Source organism: Centrocercus urophasianus, unplaced genomic scaffold (genome assembly GCF_019232065.1).
Source record: "Centrocercus urophasianus isolate 14NV4802_14NV808 unplaced genomic scaffold, USGS_Curo_1.0 seq_13, whole genome shotgun sequence".
Classification (NCBI taxonomy): Eukaryota; Metazoa; Chordata; class Aves; order Galliformes; family Phasianidae; genus Centrocercus; species Centrocercus urophasianus.
Window position 1 is genome coordinate 2,286,629 of NW_024884475.1, and position 14,131 is coordinate 2,300,759.

The 14,131-nt window shown below is 45.5% G+C and overlaps 1 protein-coding gene across 1 annotated transcript in view; it reads right to left on the reverse strand.

The window, feature by feature from the left end:
• ADRA1D (adrenoceptor alpha 1D) overlaps nt 1–3,632 on the reverse strand; it is a 39,719-nt gene extending 36,087 nt beyond the window's left edge. The window contains exon 1 of the mRNA XM_042812061.1: nt 2,548–3,632. Coding sequence (XP_042667995.1) covers nt 2,548–3,514 — 967 coding nt within the window. The 5' untranslated portion in view covers nt 3,515–3,632. The remainder of the gene's footprint in view (nt 1–2,547) is intronic.
• Nucleotides 3,633–14,131: the final 10,499 nt, after the last annotated feature.

The following is a 14,131-nucleotide window of genomic DNA, read 5'->3' on the forward strand; positions in this document are numbered from 1 at the left end:
TAGTAGAGGTCTACTATACACCCAGCAAAAGACACAGCCCATTAGGACTATCTTGTAATTATGATTTCATCTCTTGTTGAACAACCTGCAGCTTAAAAACTCTCATTAGCCCTGCAAACCAGTAATTGTGTTAAAACTCCTGGAGATGGCATCTTATGTTTGGGGACATGTATCACAAGCCCAAGAGCTAAATTACTCAGCTGATAAGTAGTCTGTGGAGGTATTTAGAAATGAGAGCTGATTTAAAGAAGCACGTTTGCAGATTACTCAAGCACGGAGAAACAACTGAGAGCACTCAGTGCATACATGGGTCCCATTACTTAAAATCTGTAGTAGCTTCTCAGCGCTGATGTGATAAATATTCATTTTGTTTAATTAAAGTGGAAGCTGTGCTGCAGAAAGATGCAAAGACGTGCACAGCCTAACACAGATGCTGCTGGCAGAGCCATTTGCAGATGTTCTGATTACTCAGCCCATGCTATGCAGAGCTGGAGGGCTTTACTCATCACTTACCCCCATTCAGGCAACAGTTGGTCAACAGTCAATGGCTACTTCTTGCAAACTCATGACCAATAGAACAAGAAAGTCAAAATGTTTTCATATTTTCAGAAGAAAAGGGAGCACATTCATTACATTTTAATGCAGCATCTCATGCTGAAATGCACCTGAGTGCTCATTTTTTAATAAACTTCTTTTCATCCTTTCCTTAAATTGGAACAATATGTTTAACTTCAAATGAAAATGTTACTTGTTCCCAATCAGTGTTTCACTTTCATTAAAAATATATACATTTATAACATTTCCAGTTGGCTCCAAATACGTTCTCATGTTTGTCCAGCAAGCAAGTACAAAGGCCTTTCCACTTAACCATTTACAACCATTCCAAAAAAAGAGCTTCTGAATTCATGGATTTGCAGTGAACTTCACTGATTTCTCTGAATGTCATCTCCTGAGCTGTAAAATCACAGATTGGACTTTGCAAAAGTTTCTGTCTTCCTCCTAGATAGCACTGAATGATTAGCTGACTTGAATCAGAAAATGCAATTAATGAAAGGGAGGTGAAATCAAAGGCAGCATACTTTGTAGTCACAAAATAAATGAACTTTTGCTGTGTTTATATTATGCACATAATACGGCAGGAAGTGGAGATCAAAACTGTGTTTATAAAGAACTTGCAAGCTTGGAGGAAGAAAACGGGTTCAGAGGAGGCACTTAAGGAATAAAGCCTGGATTTTTAGCTGGCATAAATCAGCATTTTCCTTTTACTTCAGTGCAACAGTTGTGACTTACATCACTGCAGGAGCTGCTTCAAGGGTTTCAAGGCAGGACAGATAAGATTTAAAAAAAATATTTTTGTCAGTGGAAAACACTAAAAAAAATCCCCCAATATTGAAAGGGAAACAGGTATTCTCAGATTTTGGCTTTCATAGCTAGAGAAGCTTACCACAGCCTGAGCTAAACCACCAACATCCCTACTCACACTGGGTGATCACTTAGCAGAGCTGAGAGTGCTTCCCTGCTCTGACACGAGAAGTGTGATGGATTGTGGACACAAAGATCCCACAGTGGGTGACAGACCTCCCTGCTTTGCTGAGCTCTGTGCAAAGCCCATTGTGTACATTCGGAAGTTCTTTTAACACTTTTGCGTTCTCCCCTGATTTAGCTACATCACTCCAGATGATTAATCTGTTCCCTTGAGCTGATGATTGCTGCTCTATGAGATGAGGTGAAAAGCTCTGTGTTCCCTGCATTTTGTGGGCCAGGTGTTGTGTTTGTGCTGGAAGGGGTCTTGTCAAAACTTTAGAGCACAACCTGGCAGACAAACCCAACTGAACACCCAAAGCCAGGAACTGAGGGCATGACTCTCGTGGGAGGAAGACCACCCAAGGCCATCACCATTCAAGGTAAGACCTGGACCTGCTCCAGGTCCCAACACAACTTCAGCTTCCTGAGAAGTCATCAGGACTCATGTTTCAGCCTCTGACAGAGATTCATAGAATCCTTAAGGTTGGAAAAGACTTCTGAGATCACCAACCATTCACCCATCCCCACCATGCCCACTAAACATGCCCTGTGCAGGGTTAAACTTCCCTCATCTCCAGCATCACCAGCAGTTCCCAGCTGGGGTGGAAGCCCTGAGCACATGGAGGCAGTTAAGGTGCCCTCCCCAAAACTGGGGTGAAGAGAAAATGGGGACAGAACTGTAAAGCTGTTGGGAACACTTGTGCTGTAATTACAGCCTGTTCGAAACAGAGCTGCCTCCCCAGCCTGAACTTCATTAATTAAAGTACTGAATGCAGAATAAATTAACTAAGCCAATTTTTTTTGTTGTTGCTATTTTATCCAGTTGCTGTATATTTTGATGGATTATGTGCCTCCGATTAATAAATATTGAACAAGTGTTAATTAATTGGATTAATTCACGGCTGGGTTCTTGTTCTATCTGTCACCTTTCCCTCATCTCCACGCACGAATTGTGTCCTGAAAGTTTATACCAAGGAGTAAGGCCACAGGGCTCTGGCTGGGACAAGGAACAGGGTCACTTACCAAAAGGCAGGACGAAGAAGAAGGGGAACCAACAGAGGATGAAAACGCCCACAACGATGGCAAGAGTCTTGGCTGCTTTTTTCTCACGGGAGAACTTGAGGAGCCGCACAGAGAGGGAGCTCCTGAAGTTGTGTCCCTTGCTCCTGGTGCTGGAGAGAGGCTCCTCCAGCACGCTGCGGCAGTGGATGCGCAGCACCACCTCCATGGATTTATTCCTTTCCTTCTTGACCCCCGCCTCCAAGCTCCGGGTTGTCCTCCTGGCCACCACGTAGATCCTGAAGTACATCACCAAGATGACCATGAGGGGCAGGTAGAAGGAGAAAAGGGAAGAGAACAGGGCATAGCCTGGCTCCTCGGTGATGCTACAGATGCTCTCATCTGGCGGCGGCGGCTCCTTCCACCCCAGCAGCGGCCCAATGGAGATGACCATGGAGGAGAGCCAGACCACCACCAGGATGACCCCAGCCTTCCTCTCTGTCATGATGGTGGGATACTTGAGGGAATACTTGACGCCGATATACCTGTCCACGGAGATGATGCACAAGCTCATGATGGAGGCGGAGCAGCACAACACGTCCACCGCTGCCCAGATGTTGCAGAAGATGCGGCCAAACACCCAAAAACCCAACACCTCCAAAGTGGCCGAGAAGGGCAGCACGGTGGTGCTGAGCAGCAGGTCGGCGATGGCCAGGTTGACGATGAAGTAGTTGGTGACTGTCTGCAGGTGCCGGTTGCAAGCCACAGACAGGATGACGAGGATGTTGCCCACGATGGCCGAGAGGATGAAGATAGCCAAGAAGACCCCCACACCCACCGCCTGCACGTCCAAGGCGAATGTCAGCGTGGTGCCGTTGCCTTCGGGAGACTCCTCACCTTGCAGCCCCCAGGATCGGTTGGCACCGCTCTGGCTGCCCTGTCCCGTCCTGTTCCCACTCAAGCTGCCATTGCTCAGCTCAGGGAAAGTCATCGTAAAAAAAGTCCAGGCTCCATGGAGGGCGAGGAGAAAGCGATGCCGAGGCGCAGCCCCCCCGGCATGATCCTCGCAGCCCCCTCCACCACTCGCTCAGCACCTCACCCCCAAAAACTGGGGCAAGGTCTGCCTCCCCCGAGTCGGGATGGAGGGATTTCCAAGCCCTTTTCACGCCGGATTGCGGTGCCCCCCTCCCCGCGACGGCCCCGCCGCCGTCCCACCGAGGGGGGCAGCGAGGACGGGCCCCCCCCGCTGCCCTCGCATGCTCCGGGGCTGCGCTGGGGCAGCGGCTGAGCAGCGTTCGGTGGCTCTGTTCGCTTTCCCCGCTCGGTCGAGAGAGCTCCGGGAGGGGCGAAGGGAGGGAAGGAGGGGTGGGCCGGTCCGGGGGGTGTCAGGTGGAGGAGGAGGAGGAGGAGGAGAAGGAGAAAGAGGAGGCGGTGCGGCTCTACGGGGCGAGGCGAGCCCCGGGGCAGGGCAAAGCCGGTAGCACAACCCGCGGGGAGGCAAAAGGATGGGGGGGACAGGCATCCAGTCGCGGGGACAGGACCCAGTCGGGTGGAGGCACCCACACGGGGAGATAGGATTCACCGGGGTGGGGGGAAAAGGAACCCCCAGGGATGGACACGCGTGGGAGAGTGGGGAAGCATCACGGCGGGGGCGGGCAGCGGCGAGGGGAGAGGGCGCACATTCGTGGGCATCATCATGCACCGCTCGGGGATTCAGGCAGCGCTGGGATGCAGACGCCCCGGAACGGGGCAGCAGCCGGAGATCGCCGTCCCGCCGCCCGCAGCCGCCAGGGAGCAGCAGAGCGCAGGGATTGCCCCGCGGCACGGTCGGACATCACCCCCCCCTTCCCCCCCTTACCCCCTCCGGGGGTCGTTGCAATGGGATGGGGCAGAGGAGAGGATGTGGTACCCACTGTACCACAGACCCGACCTCTATACCGCACAGAGAGGCTGTTTGGAAGGGATGTTGGGTCACCCACATCTTCAGCGTCCCGTTGGGAATGTGCCTTGCAGGGTTGGCAGCAAACCCCCCATCCTTAGCATCTCAATAGAATGATGCCCTGCAAGGCAAGAAACCCTCACCCCTCACTCCTCATCTTCAGCATCCCACTACAATCATAGAATCATAGAATCATAGAATCACCTGAGTTGAAAAGGACCACAATGTTCATTTAGTTCCAACCCCCTGCTACGTGCAGGGTCACCAACCAACAGACCAGGCTGCCCAGAGCCACATCCAGCCTGGCATTGAATGCCTCCAGGGATGGGGCATCCACAGCCTCCTTGGGCAATCTGTTCCAGTGCTTCACCACCCAGAGCAGGGTGTGAAGCCCTACAATGTTGATTGTTACCCTCCTGCTCTAGCATCACAGCAGAATGGTGCCCAAAAAGCTGGAAACCCCCTTCCATCAATCCCCATCGTCAGCATCCCACCACAGTGATGCCCAGCAAGGGCATCCCACCCATCTTCCATTCTTCAATATGCCACCAAAATGATGCCCTACAAGTCTGGTAGGTCTTTCATGCCTAACACACAGGGCTTCCAGCAAGCATCCTTGCCAGCACTGGTTGCTTCCCCCCCCCAGATGCTCCAGCCCAGGCATCCTGCCTGCTTTGTGCCCCTTGTTCACCCCTTGTAACAGTAGCAGGGACGATGGATGTCGCACTCAGCGATAGCAACTCTGAGTGATTGGCAGCTCTGTGTCTGCAACTTAACCTGCTGCAGGACTTTGAAACAGCAACATATGATTAAAACATGTATAGGCACTTAGTTATGGATAATTTAAGCAGTGTTTTGTTTTGTTTTGTTTTCTCCCGCTGATAAAACCAAATCCTGTTTATGCTGGTTTCCTCCCAGTGACCCTACTCTTCTGCTGCCATACATTGCGATGGGGACTGACTCCACTGTTGGACAGGGGTTCTCCCTCAGCTGCTTTTGACTGTACACAGGAAATATTTCCTTGCAGTGTGTTTATCCACGAGTTTTCAACTTTTCTTTCTTAACAAATTGCATTAAAAAAAGGCTTTAAAGGGCAGTTCAAGTAGATAGTGAGGTGATTTAACTAACAGAGCAGGGCACATCTGTTGATTCAGTGGATATGAGAGTGAACAAAAAATGATAGTACATAAATTCCCATATATTTTCCTTGACATTCACTGCAGGAAATGACACTTTATTGATCTTCCTCATTTCTTTTGTGCACTTTTTTGACCCTTAAGATTTAACCCATCTTCTTAGAGCTGGGTTTTTGACCCTGCTGGGAATGAGCACAGTAGAGCAACTGGAACACACAAGTAATCAAGAGCAAATACTGTACAAGGAAAATATTCAGTGGGATGGTTTTGCTCTGCTTAAAAATTAATAAAAAAAAAGAAAAGAAAAGAAAAAAAGAGAATTTAAAAATGTGAATTAAAAAGAGAAGCCCAAACACCCAACACTTGATTTCAAATTATTCGTTTTCCTTAGGCTTTGATGAAAACATGTCAACCGGCAAAATGAATTATTGTTTCTTGTTAGGATGCTCAACTCAGCATGGGATGATTGCAACACATGGAATTTTGTAGATGTATCTCTGTAGCTACAGAGATTGCTGTTTGCACAAACATATCTCAACTATTCTATGTGACATCAAGAGAAAAAGAGAATGTGCATTTCTACAAAGTTAAGTCTGGACTGAGCTTCTTGTGTGAAGCACAATGGTTGGAAAAGAAAGGTTTCTCCCAAAAGACATGCTAACAGATGCCAATAGGGTGAAGATTCCATTTACCCTGAGTCTTGTCCTTCTTGGGGGAGCTCTGCTCCTCTTCTTGACCCACCTCTCTTGCCCGTGTAGTTGGGACTTGACCCATGAACCCTTCAGGGTTGTGTTGGTGCCTTTCTCCTCCAAGCAAGGGGGAGCACATCCGACACCATCACTGAAGCTCAGCTAACAAGCATCAACTCATTGAAATCCAGATACCTTGTTGCTTTCCATCTGTCTACTTGTTTCATTCTAAACTGGTTCTATTACAGTTGATTGAGAAGGGACAGGTTTATGCTAACTCACTTAAACCCAAATCCAAGTGCTCCTGTAGGTCTACATGGAGGAACAGAAGTGCCTGAAAGGAACACAGCTCTGTGAGACCCTGGGGCATGGACAATCTCTCGAGTTTTGGAAGGACTGCAACGTTTTCTCCCCTTTCATAGAATCATGGAGCCATTAAGGTTGGAAAAGACGTCTAGGATCATCAGGTCCAACCATGAACCCATCACAACCATGCCCACTTTGACATGCTGTAGTCCAACCATCAATCCGTCATCAACATGGGGACTTTGGCAGCTCTTTCCTCGCTATGTTTTGCCTTCTGTCTGGGGCTGAGTTTATCCTAGGACTTGAATTTCAGGCACAGGGGCTCTGTGTGGCACTGTGCATGGGGCTTTTTAAATAGAAGTCACATGAATCCCATGAACATGTTACGTTTTACACCATGGTAATTACATCTTGTGCCTTTGCCTTGTAGAAGTCAGGCAATTTCTCAGTGCAGAAGACCACAGCTTAAAGCACTTTGGTCCACATTTGCATGTATTCCATATTTGCACTCACAGTGCCGTGCCTTCAGTGCACCTTTCCTCTGCAAAGGAGAATGAGCTACAGTGCAGCTGGCTGCAGCATCCCCTGGGTCCAGCAACTGGAGAGGTGGATCCTGTTCTCATCATGATGGAATTATAGTATTTAAGTGATTGTAGAGATGTGCATGGCTTGCCACAGGCCAGCAATTCAATGATCTCCTGGGAAATGGGTCTGATCTTCGTTGCCATGTCCAGCTGGAGGCTAGTGAGCTCTGCTGGCTTCTCTGATCCTCTGACCCCAGGGCTTCAAACATAATAAAACATGGGATGGAAGTGATTGTGAGCAATGATTCAAACCTGTGCTGCTGTCTTGTTTGAAAGGAAAAAAAAAAAAAAAAAAAAAAAAAGCACTAAAATTCTCAGCTCTTCTTTCACAGTGTTGCTCCCTGAACTATGCTGGCCACTGTCACATCAACACCATTAATATCTTTTAGTGCATTTGTTAGTTTTCTGCTGCATCTGTGAATGCGTCTTTGTGTTTGTTCCTTTGCCTGTTTTGTTTTGTTTATTTATTTTTAATTTCATTTCATTTCATTTTTCCTTTTTGCTGTCTTTCTGCAGTCCTGGTTGCCACCAGTGGTCTCTAGACCACACATGAGAAGGCAATGGTGGCCCAAGCCCACTTAACAAGGACAGGTTTACTTCTTCTTCTTTACTTCTTCTTCTTTACTTCTTGCTCTGGGCTTTTCCTCCTGCAGCAGACCCCGATGCCTCTCTATCCTCTCCAATAGAATGTCTCCCCTGATACAACATACACTTTCTTTTTGTTGCTATTTCATGCCTTGTTGCCAGCTGATGTGAAGGCTAATTTATGAACTTCTTATGAGTTTTAGTTTAATTTTTGAATGCCTGTATAGAAAAAGACAAAGGGAAAAAGAACAAAATAAAAGGAAAGGAGAAGGGTAACAAAGCACATTGGTCATTCTCATAATGCAATGAAGACTCATGTTCTGAACTTGGCTGTGGTCAACAGAAAAGGCTCTCAGGAGCAGAAACTCCTTTGGATTCCTGAATGCAAGAGCAATATTCTACCTAAAATCTTAGACACAGCTTAATACAGTGAGCAGGAGACAAGGAAAAAAACTGGGCTGTTTAGTGTAGGAGAAAGGCTCTGAACACCATGCTAAAGGAGGTAGGATGGGGAGATAAAATAAGGAAGTAAGCCTGGTTTGCAGAGCTGATTGGAAGCGTTTGTTTTTCCAGTGGCAGTGTTGATGTGTTTGAAATGAAGCATTCCATGGGGATGTTCTGCTTTGTCTTTTGGTCTTTCAAGAGCCATAGAATAAAGCTCTTTAATACCAAGAAGAACATTTTCAGTTTTGTATTTCAAAACGGTTTTGGGGTATGGAGGGAGGGGGGAAAGGAGGGAGGAGGGGGGAAATGAGCAAAATGTAAAATCAATTACTTCAGAAATGGCAGGCAGAATTAACAATTAGCAGAACACTTGCTAATGATCAGTTTAAAAAGAACAGTCACTGATGTACAGAGTAAAAATAAATAGTAGCACAAAAGATACATCAAAGCAGAGCTAAATATATAAATCAAAATGCTACAGAAGGTCAAAATTGCAATGAAAGTGTTCTCTGTTACCACAGAAGAATATTTGTGCTGACAGTTTATTTCTCTTTGATAAATTTCCCATTCTCCAAACGTTGGTATTTATTTGCCATTAGTATTTTTCCAGCCAAAGAGGAACTCAGACCATCAGCTGCCCCAAATCATAGAATCATAGAATCACCAAGGTTGGAAAAGACCTAAAAGATCACCCAGTCCAACCGTTCACCTATTCCCAATAGCTCCTACTAAACCATGTAATGGCTGGTATGGTAACAGCCCTGAACAAAACCCCCTCTGATGTTTTAAAGTTTGCCTCCCATGGGTGACTTCTTTTGATTATAATGAAAAGCCCCAAGAAAACTTTGTAAAAACGATGCCAGACTAAGACTTGGCTTGCAAATAGAAGCTTTTGTGATGCCGTTCCATCCCAGCAACCATTAGGCAACATCAAGGCTTGAGAAAGACCTTGCCCCAAATAACAAATAAAGGAGATGTCTGGAGAACTGGTTTTCAGGAGCGCTAGGAGGAGAGGAAGGGAGGGTTAGCAAAGAATCCCAGGTGTTTGGTTTGAGGACTTCAAGGTTAGGTTGGATGAAGCCCTGGGAAACCCTTCTGATGCCAAATCTAGCAGTTGATGACACTGCCTGCAACTGGGAATTGGATCACTGAGGTCCCTTCCAATCTAAGTCATTCTACCATTCTACAGTTCTATCATTCTATGACTTCTTTGTGGCCATCAGGAGCAGGGAACACGTGTGGTGTCAAATCTCTCTGGACATGGTGACCACATATGAAGGCACCTCTGAGCTTTGAGACATCCTGGGTGTGAAGGTGCAGAAAGGATATGGACAAAGCAAGAAGGAAGCACCTAGGGCAGAGGTTGACACCGGATGCTCATGGGGTTGTTCTGCTAGCAGGGCTGGGGCAGAAGGCTGAGCTGACCCGTGGTGTTCATCCAGGCCAGGAGAATGTTGTGCATGGAAGATAGTGATCACTGAATCACCGAGTCACTGAATTATTAAGGTTGGAAAAGACCATCAAGTCAAAAGTCATCAAGTCCAATCATTCAAATCTTCATTCCGCTTAAGTCCAATACCTAAATCCTCTGGCAATCTAATTTGCATGATGAATACATATAAATATAAATAAATATATAAATTCATATAAATATAGTATCTATAAATTCAACTTATATTACTTTCTTGCAGTAGCTCATGTGCTTTCTTAAGTGAACACAGAGATCTTCCAGCCTTCTACCCTTTAATTTAGCACAAATAAACACAAACAAATATAAATCCATGGCATGGAAATGTCTGGCAGAGGCTCAGGCTAAAATTAAACACCACAAACTGGGTTCTGTTTCTCAGCTTTGCCTTCAGGAAGGAACAATCAGAGTTACTTTGGCAGCTACTTTGCAATAGGAAAAAGGATCTGGGGTCAGTAAGTATGCATTTATTATTCTTTTTGAATGTCACCCAAAGTAGTAGAGAATGGGGAATAAATGCTGGGGTCATTTATTTGCGTGGCATTAATCAAGTTCACAGCCTGACAGGCCTTCTTTCCCCATGCCCTCCTTGAGGCAAGTGTCACTAAAAGACTGTTTGATTAAGGACATGGCACAGGTACCACCAAGAGGTTGGACTCAACCATCCACATGCATGCTGTGACCTTCCTTCTGATGGCAGTGACTTGGGGGTGGTTCACTGTACAGCCTCTGCTGGAAAACAAACTCTCTTGCATTGCTATCTTCAGCCACTAGTTTTGTTTGCCCCTTGCAAGTTAGTTCCCATTTGGTGTGCTGCTTTGTAGTTTGGTTTTCTTTACAGTTTAACTGCATAACTATTACAGAAGCCAAATTTTAAAGAGTGCAAATTGAGCTTGTACTTTGATAAAGGAACATGAATATCTTGTCTCCATCAAGTGATTGCAAAGCAAAGGGAATGTAGGAAAAAAAAAATGCAATGTATCATTTCTTTTCCAATGCCCACAACGAGTGGCAATGAAGGCTTCCTCCTGTGGCCCCTTTCAAGTCAATTAAAGGTATTCACCTTCGCTCTGGGAACGAATTCATTGTTTCTCCCACCAAAATAAAGGTACTATCCTGTCTTACGTCTTCTGAGAGACTTGGCCCAACATATGAATGTGCTGTCCAGCTGGCTTACTTCATGCAGCACGAATACAATCCCTCTCTGCAAAGGCTGGTCTTGCCAGTTCTGCTAACATATAACGCCTGGGAGGTTAAAGTGAGCTCATCTACTTCTGTGCTTCACAATCTCAAAGACTTTTTGGATCTGTAGCATGGGTAAATTAGGATCTCTCTCCTATGCTTCTGTTTTTCATTCTGTTAAAATGTGGCCCATTGTGCAGTGGAAGCCTCCAGCAACACCAAGAACAGGAGGAGGACATCTGCTTAACCCCATGACCACATCTTGATGACCAGCTCAATCTTCCCTGTCCACACTGTGGAAATTATGACATGCATTTCTGGGTCTTTTTGCTCTAAAGCTTATCTGGTTTTGCTTGGCTTTTGCCAATGCCCAAACTAAAGGAATTAACGGTGTCCTCATTGAGTGATGACAACCCAATAGCTATCCAGCCTGGGAATACTACCTTCAATAAGGAGATTGCATTTGTACAAACACTCAAAGTTGTTACAAGAAGAGCAAAATAACATCTCCAAATGCTACTCCAAAAAAATTGTAATGTGATGCAACCTACAGAGTTAAAAGTGACAATGAATTTAACAAGGGGCACAGCAATGTGGATGTAGAATCATTAGCCAGATGTTTGCTTTTCACATGACACGTGTGGTAGAGGCTTGTTCTCTGCCCCCTGGCTTTAAAGTTGCTGCATGACTGCATCCTGTATTAGAGGCCAGAAGAGAACATTGCCTTTGTCTTGGCTAGCAAAAGTGAGAAAACACTGCTGATCACCCTCTAGTTTGGAGGTGAATCAGGTCAGTGTAGCCTCATTAAGATAAGTTTTGCTAAAGCAGTGACTTCACTGAGCTGTTGAGGCTACGTGGATGGCAGCATCAATTTCTTATCAGTTGATCCCAAGTAGTTCTGTGATCCTCATCACTGCAGTCAGTGCATTTGGCTTCCCAGCACATGGCTTTCTGTTATCAGGCAGAGCTAGGGAGGAGAATGGGTAGTGCTAAATATAAAAGTGCCTTGCCTGAATCACAGAATCACAGAATGGCCAGGGTTGGAAGGGACCTCAAGGATCATGAATTTCCAACCCCCTGCCACATGCAGGGCCACCAACCTCCACATTTCATAGCAGCCCAGGCTGCCCAGGGCCCCATCCAACCTGGCCTTGAACACCTCCAGGGATGGATGGGGCATCCACAGCCTCTCTGGGCAGCTGTTCCAGCACCTCACCACTCTCTCTGTCAAGAACTGCCCCGACATCCAACCTAAATCTTCCTTCCTTCAACTTAAAACCATTTCCCCTTGTCCTGCTGTTATCTACCCTTTTCAAAGAGTTGATGCCCCTCCTGTTTGTAGGCTCCCTTAAGGTAATGAAAGGCTGCCATGAGGTCACCCCGCAGCCTTCTTTTCTCCAGGTACTTCAGAGAAGTAGGTACTGCTTCTGGAGCCAGTGACTATATGCAGATGTATATAGTTGCTTTGCTATGGATATGAATTTTTCTTTGATTTTATGTGGGGTTTGGAAACCACATGGTCATAGAATCATGGAATCATGAAAGTTGGAATAGACCTCTAAAACCATCAAATCCAACAGTCAACCCATCACTGCCATACCCTCTAAACCATGGCAGACCTACATGGTGCAACCTTACTCCTGTTTGTGACACCTGGTTGCTCTCCAGGACTTAAGGTGATCACCTCCTCTTCCTTTGTGCTACAGCTCAGTGATTCAGCCACACTGTTGGATGGACCTTCTACTCTGGTGTTTCTAATGTTGACACTTTCCAGGAAACCACTTGGTAATTGTATCATATTCCTTTTTCTCTAAGCTTCTGGAGTGCTGGGTGTCAAATCCAAACCCTGTAGATATGTTCAGGCTGGACCAGGCTCTGAGTAATTGAATAGAGCTGTAGATGTCCCTGTTCATTGTAGGGGAATTGGACTAGATGACCTCTAAGGCCAACTCAATAGATTATATGATTCTGTGATCCTGTGGTCTAATTTTTTATTTTTTATTTTTTATTTTTCCCCACTGGCAAATTATTATCCTCATTTACTGAGAATCTTCTTCAAATTATACCTCCCAGTTGTGAGGTAATTTCGAAAGCATTTTGCATATTATCCTCCCATTAAAGACAAAGAAACAAGGGTATTAATCAAGATCCTTCTGGGAAATTATCCAAGTCTTCTGTCTCCGCCATTAGATTTCCTGGATCACTGCAGTTCCACATGACCCATGTTGGTCACCTGCCCTCACAAGGCTGCAGGGTACAAAGTGTGGGGGAGATGGGGGATATTTTGGCATATCTTGGTATGTTTCATAATTTTTTCCTTTCTTGGACATCAGATAGTCCTTGTAATAATGATACTGGCAGGGCACTTGGTAGAGTCATGCTTTCTTCTGGTGATGATTCCATGGGGTCTGCTTGCATTACTGCCTCTCAAGAGAAATCCAGGTTTTACATGCTAGTCAGGAACAATCTCCCCAAAGGCAATATCTGAATCAGTCTTTCTGATCCTGGCTGTTAGGCTTGAAATCTAATGAGTCAATCAGACAGAAGACATGACTCCCAAAGACTCATGGAAATTACAGGGCAGAAGACAATAAATAATCTTGTGTCAGCTAAAGAGCTAAATCAGGCTGGGGGAGATCAGTCATTATTAAAATGATCATCATTATTTTTAGTAGGGACTGGAATATAAATATACAGAGAGGAAAGGTGGAGAAATACACTTCCAGAGGAGTGTGCATTAAATGCAGCTTATAAAACTGGTAGGTACACAAAAGAGATTTTTTCAGCTCTGTTCCAGGAAGGAAATGGGATTTAGTATTTGCTCTTCAGTGTTTGGGTAAAGCTGTGTCCAGAAAATCAAAAAAGAGTTCCTTGCTGTAAAAATTACATTGCAACATTGTTAGATGGGGGAAGACTGGAATGACTCTGAAGGATACAGCTGCTTCCAGCTTCTGGTTTGGAGCAGTGCTGATTGCATGCCGTGATGCAGGAGCAAAAAGGAAAGTGCAGTAATCTAATACAGATGTTTCAGCAGTGAGTGAATCCTCAGTTTTGACAACAGTTCTCTGGTATTCAGGAAATGACTGTGGTTGAAGATTAGTGTTTTCTACTGCTCCTCTTTCTGCCAGGATGTGGAAAAATAAATCATGAAAAATGAATGCAAAATTTGAAAAGCTGAGAGGCAGTTTTAGAGTTTGTTTTTTTCTCCCACATTTAAAACCATGTTTGCTGGAGAAAGTGTAAGAAGCAAATGTTTGCCTTGGGTTATATTTGTT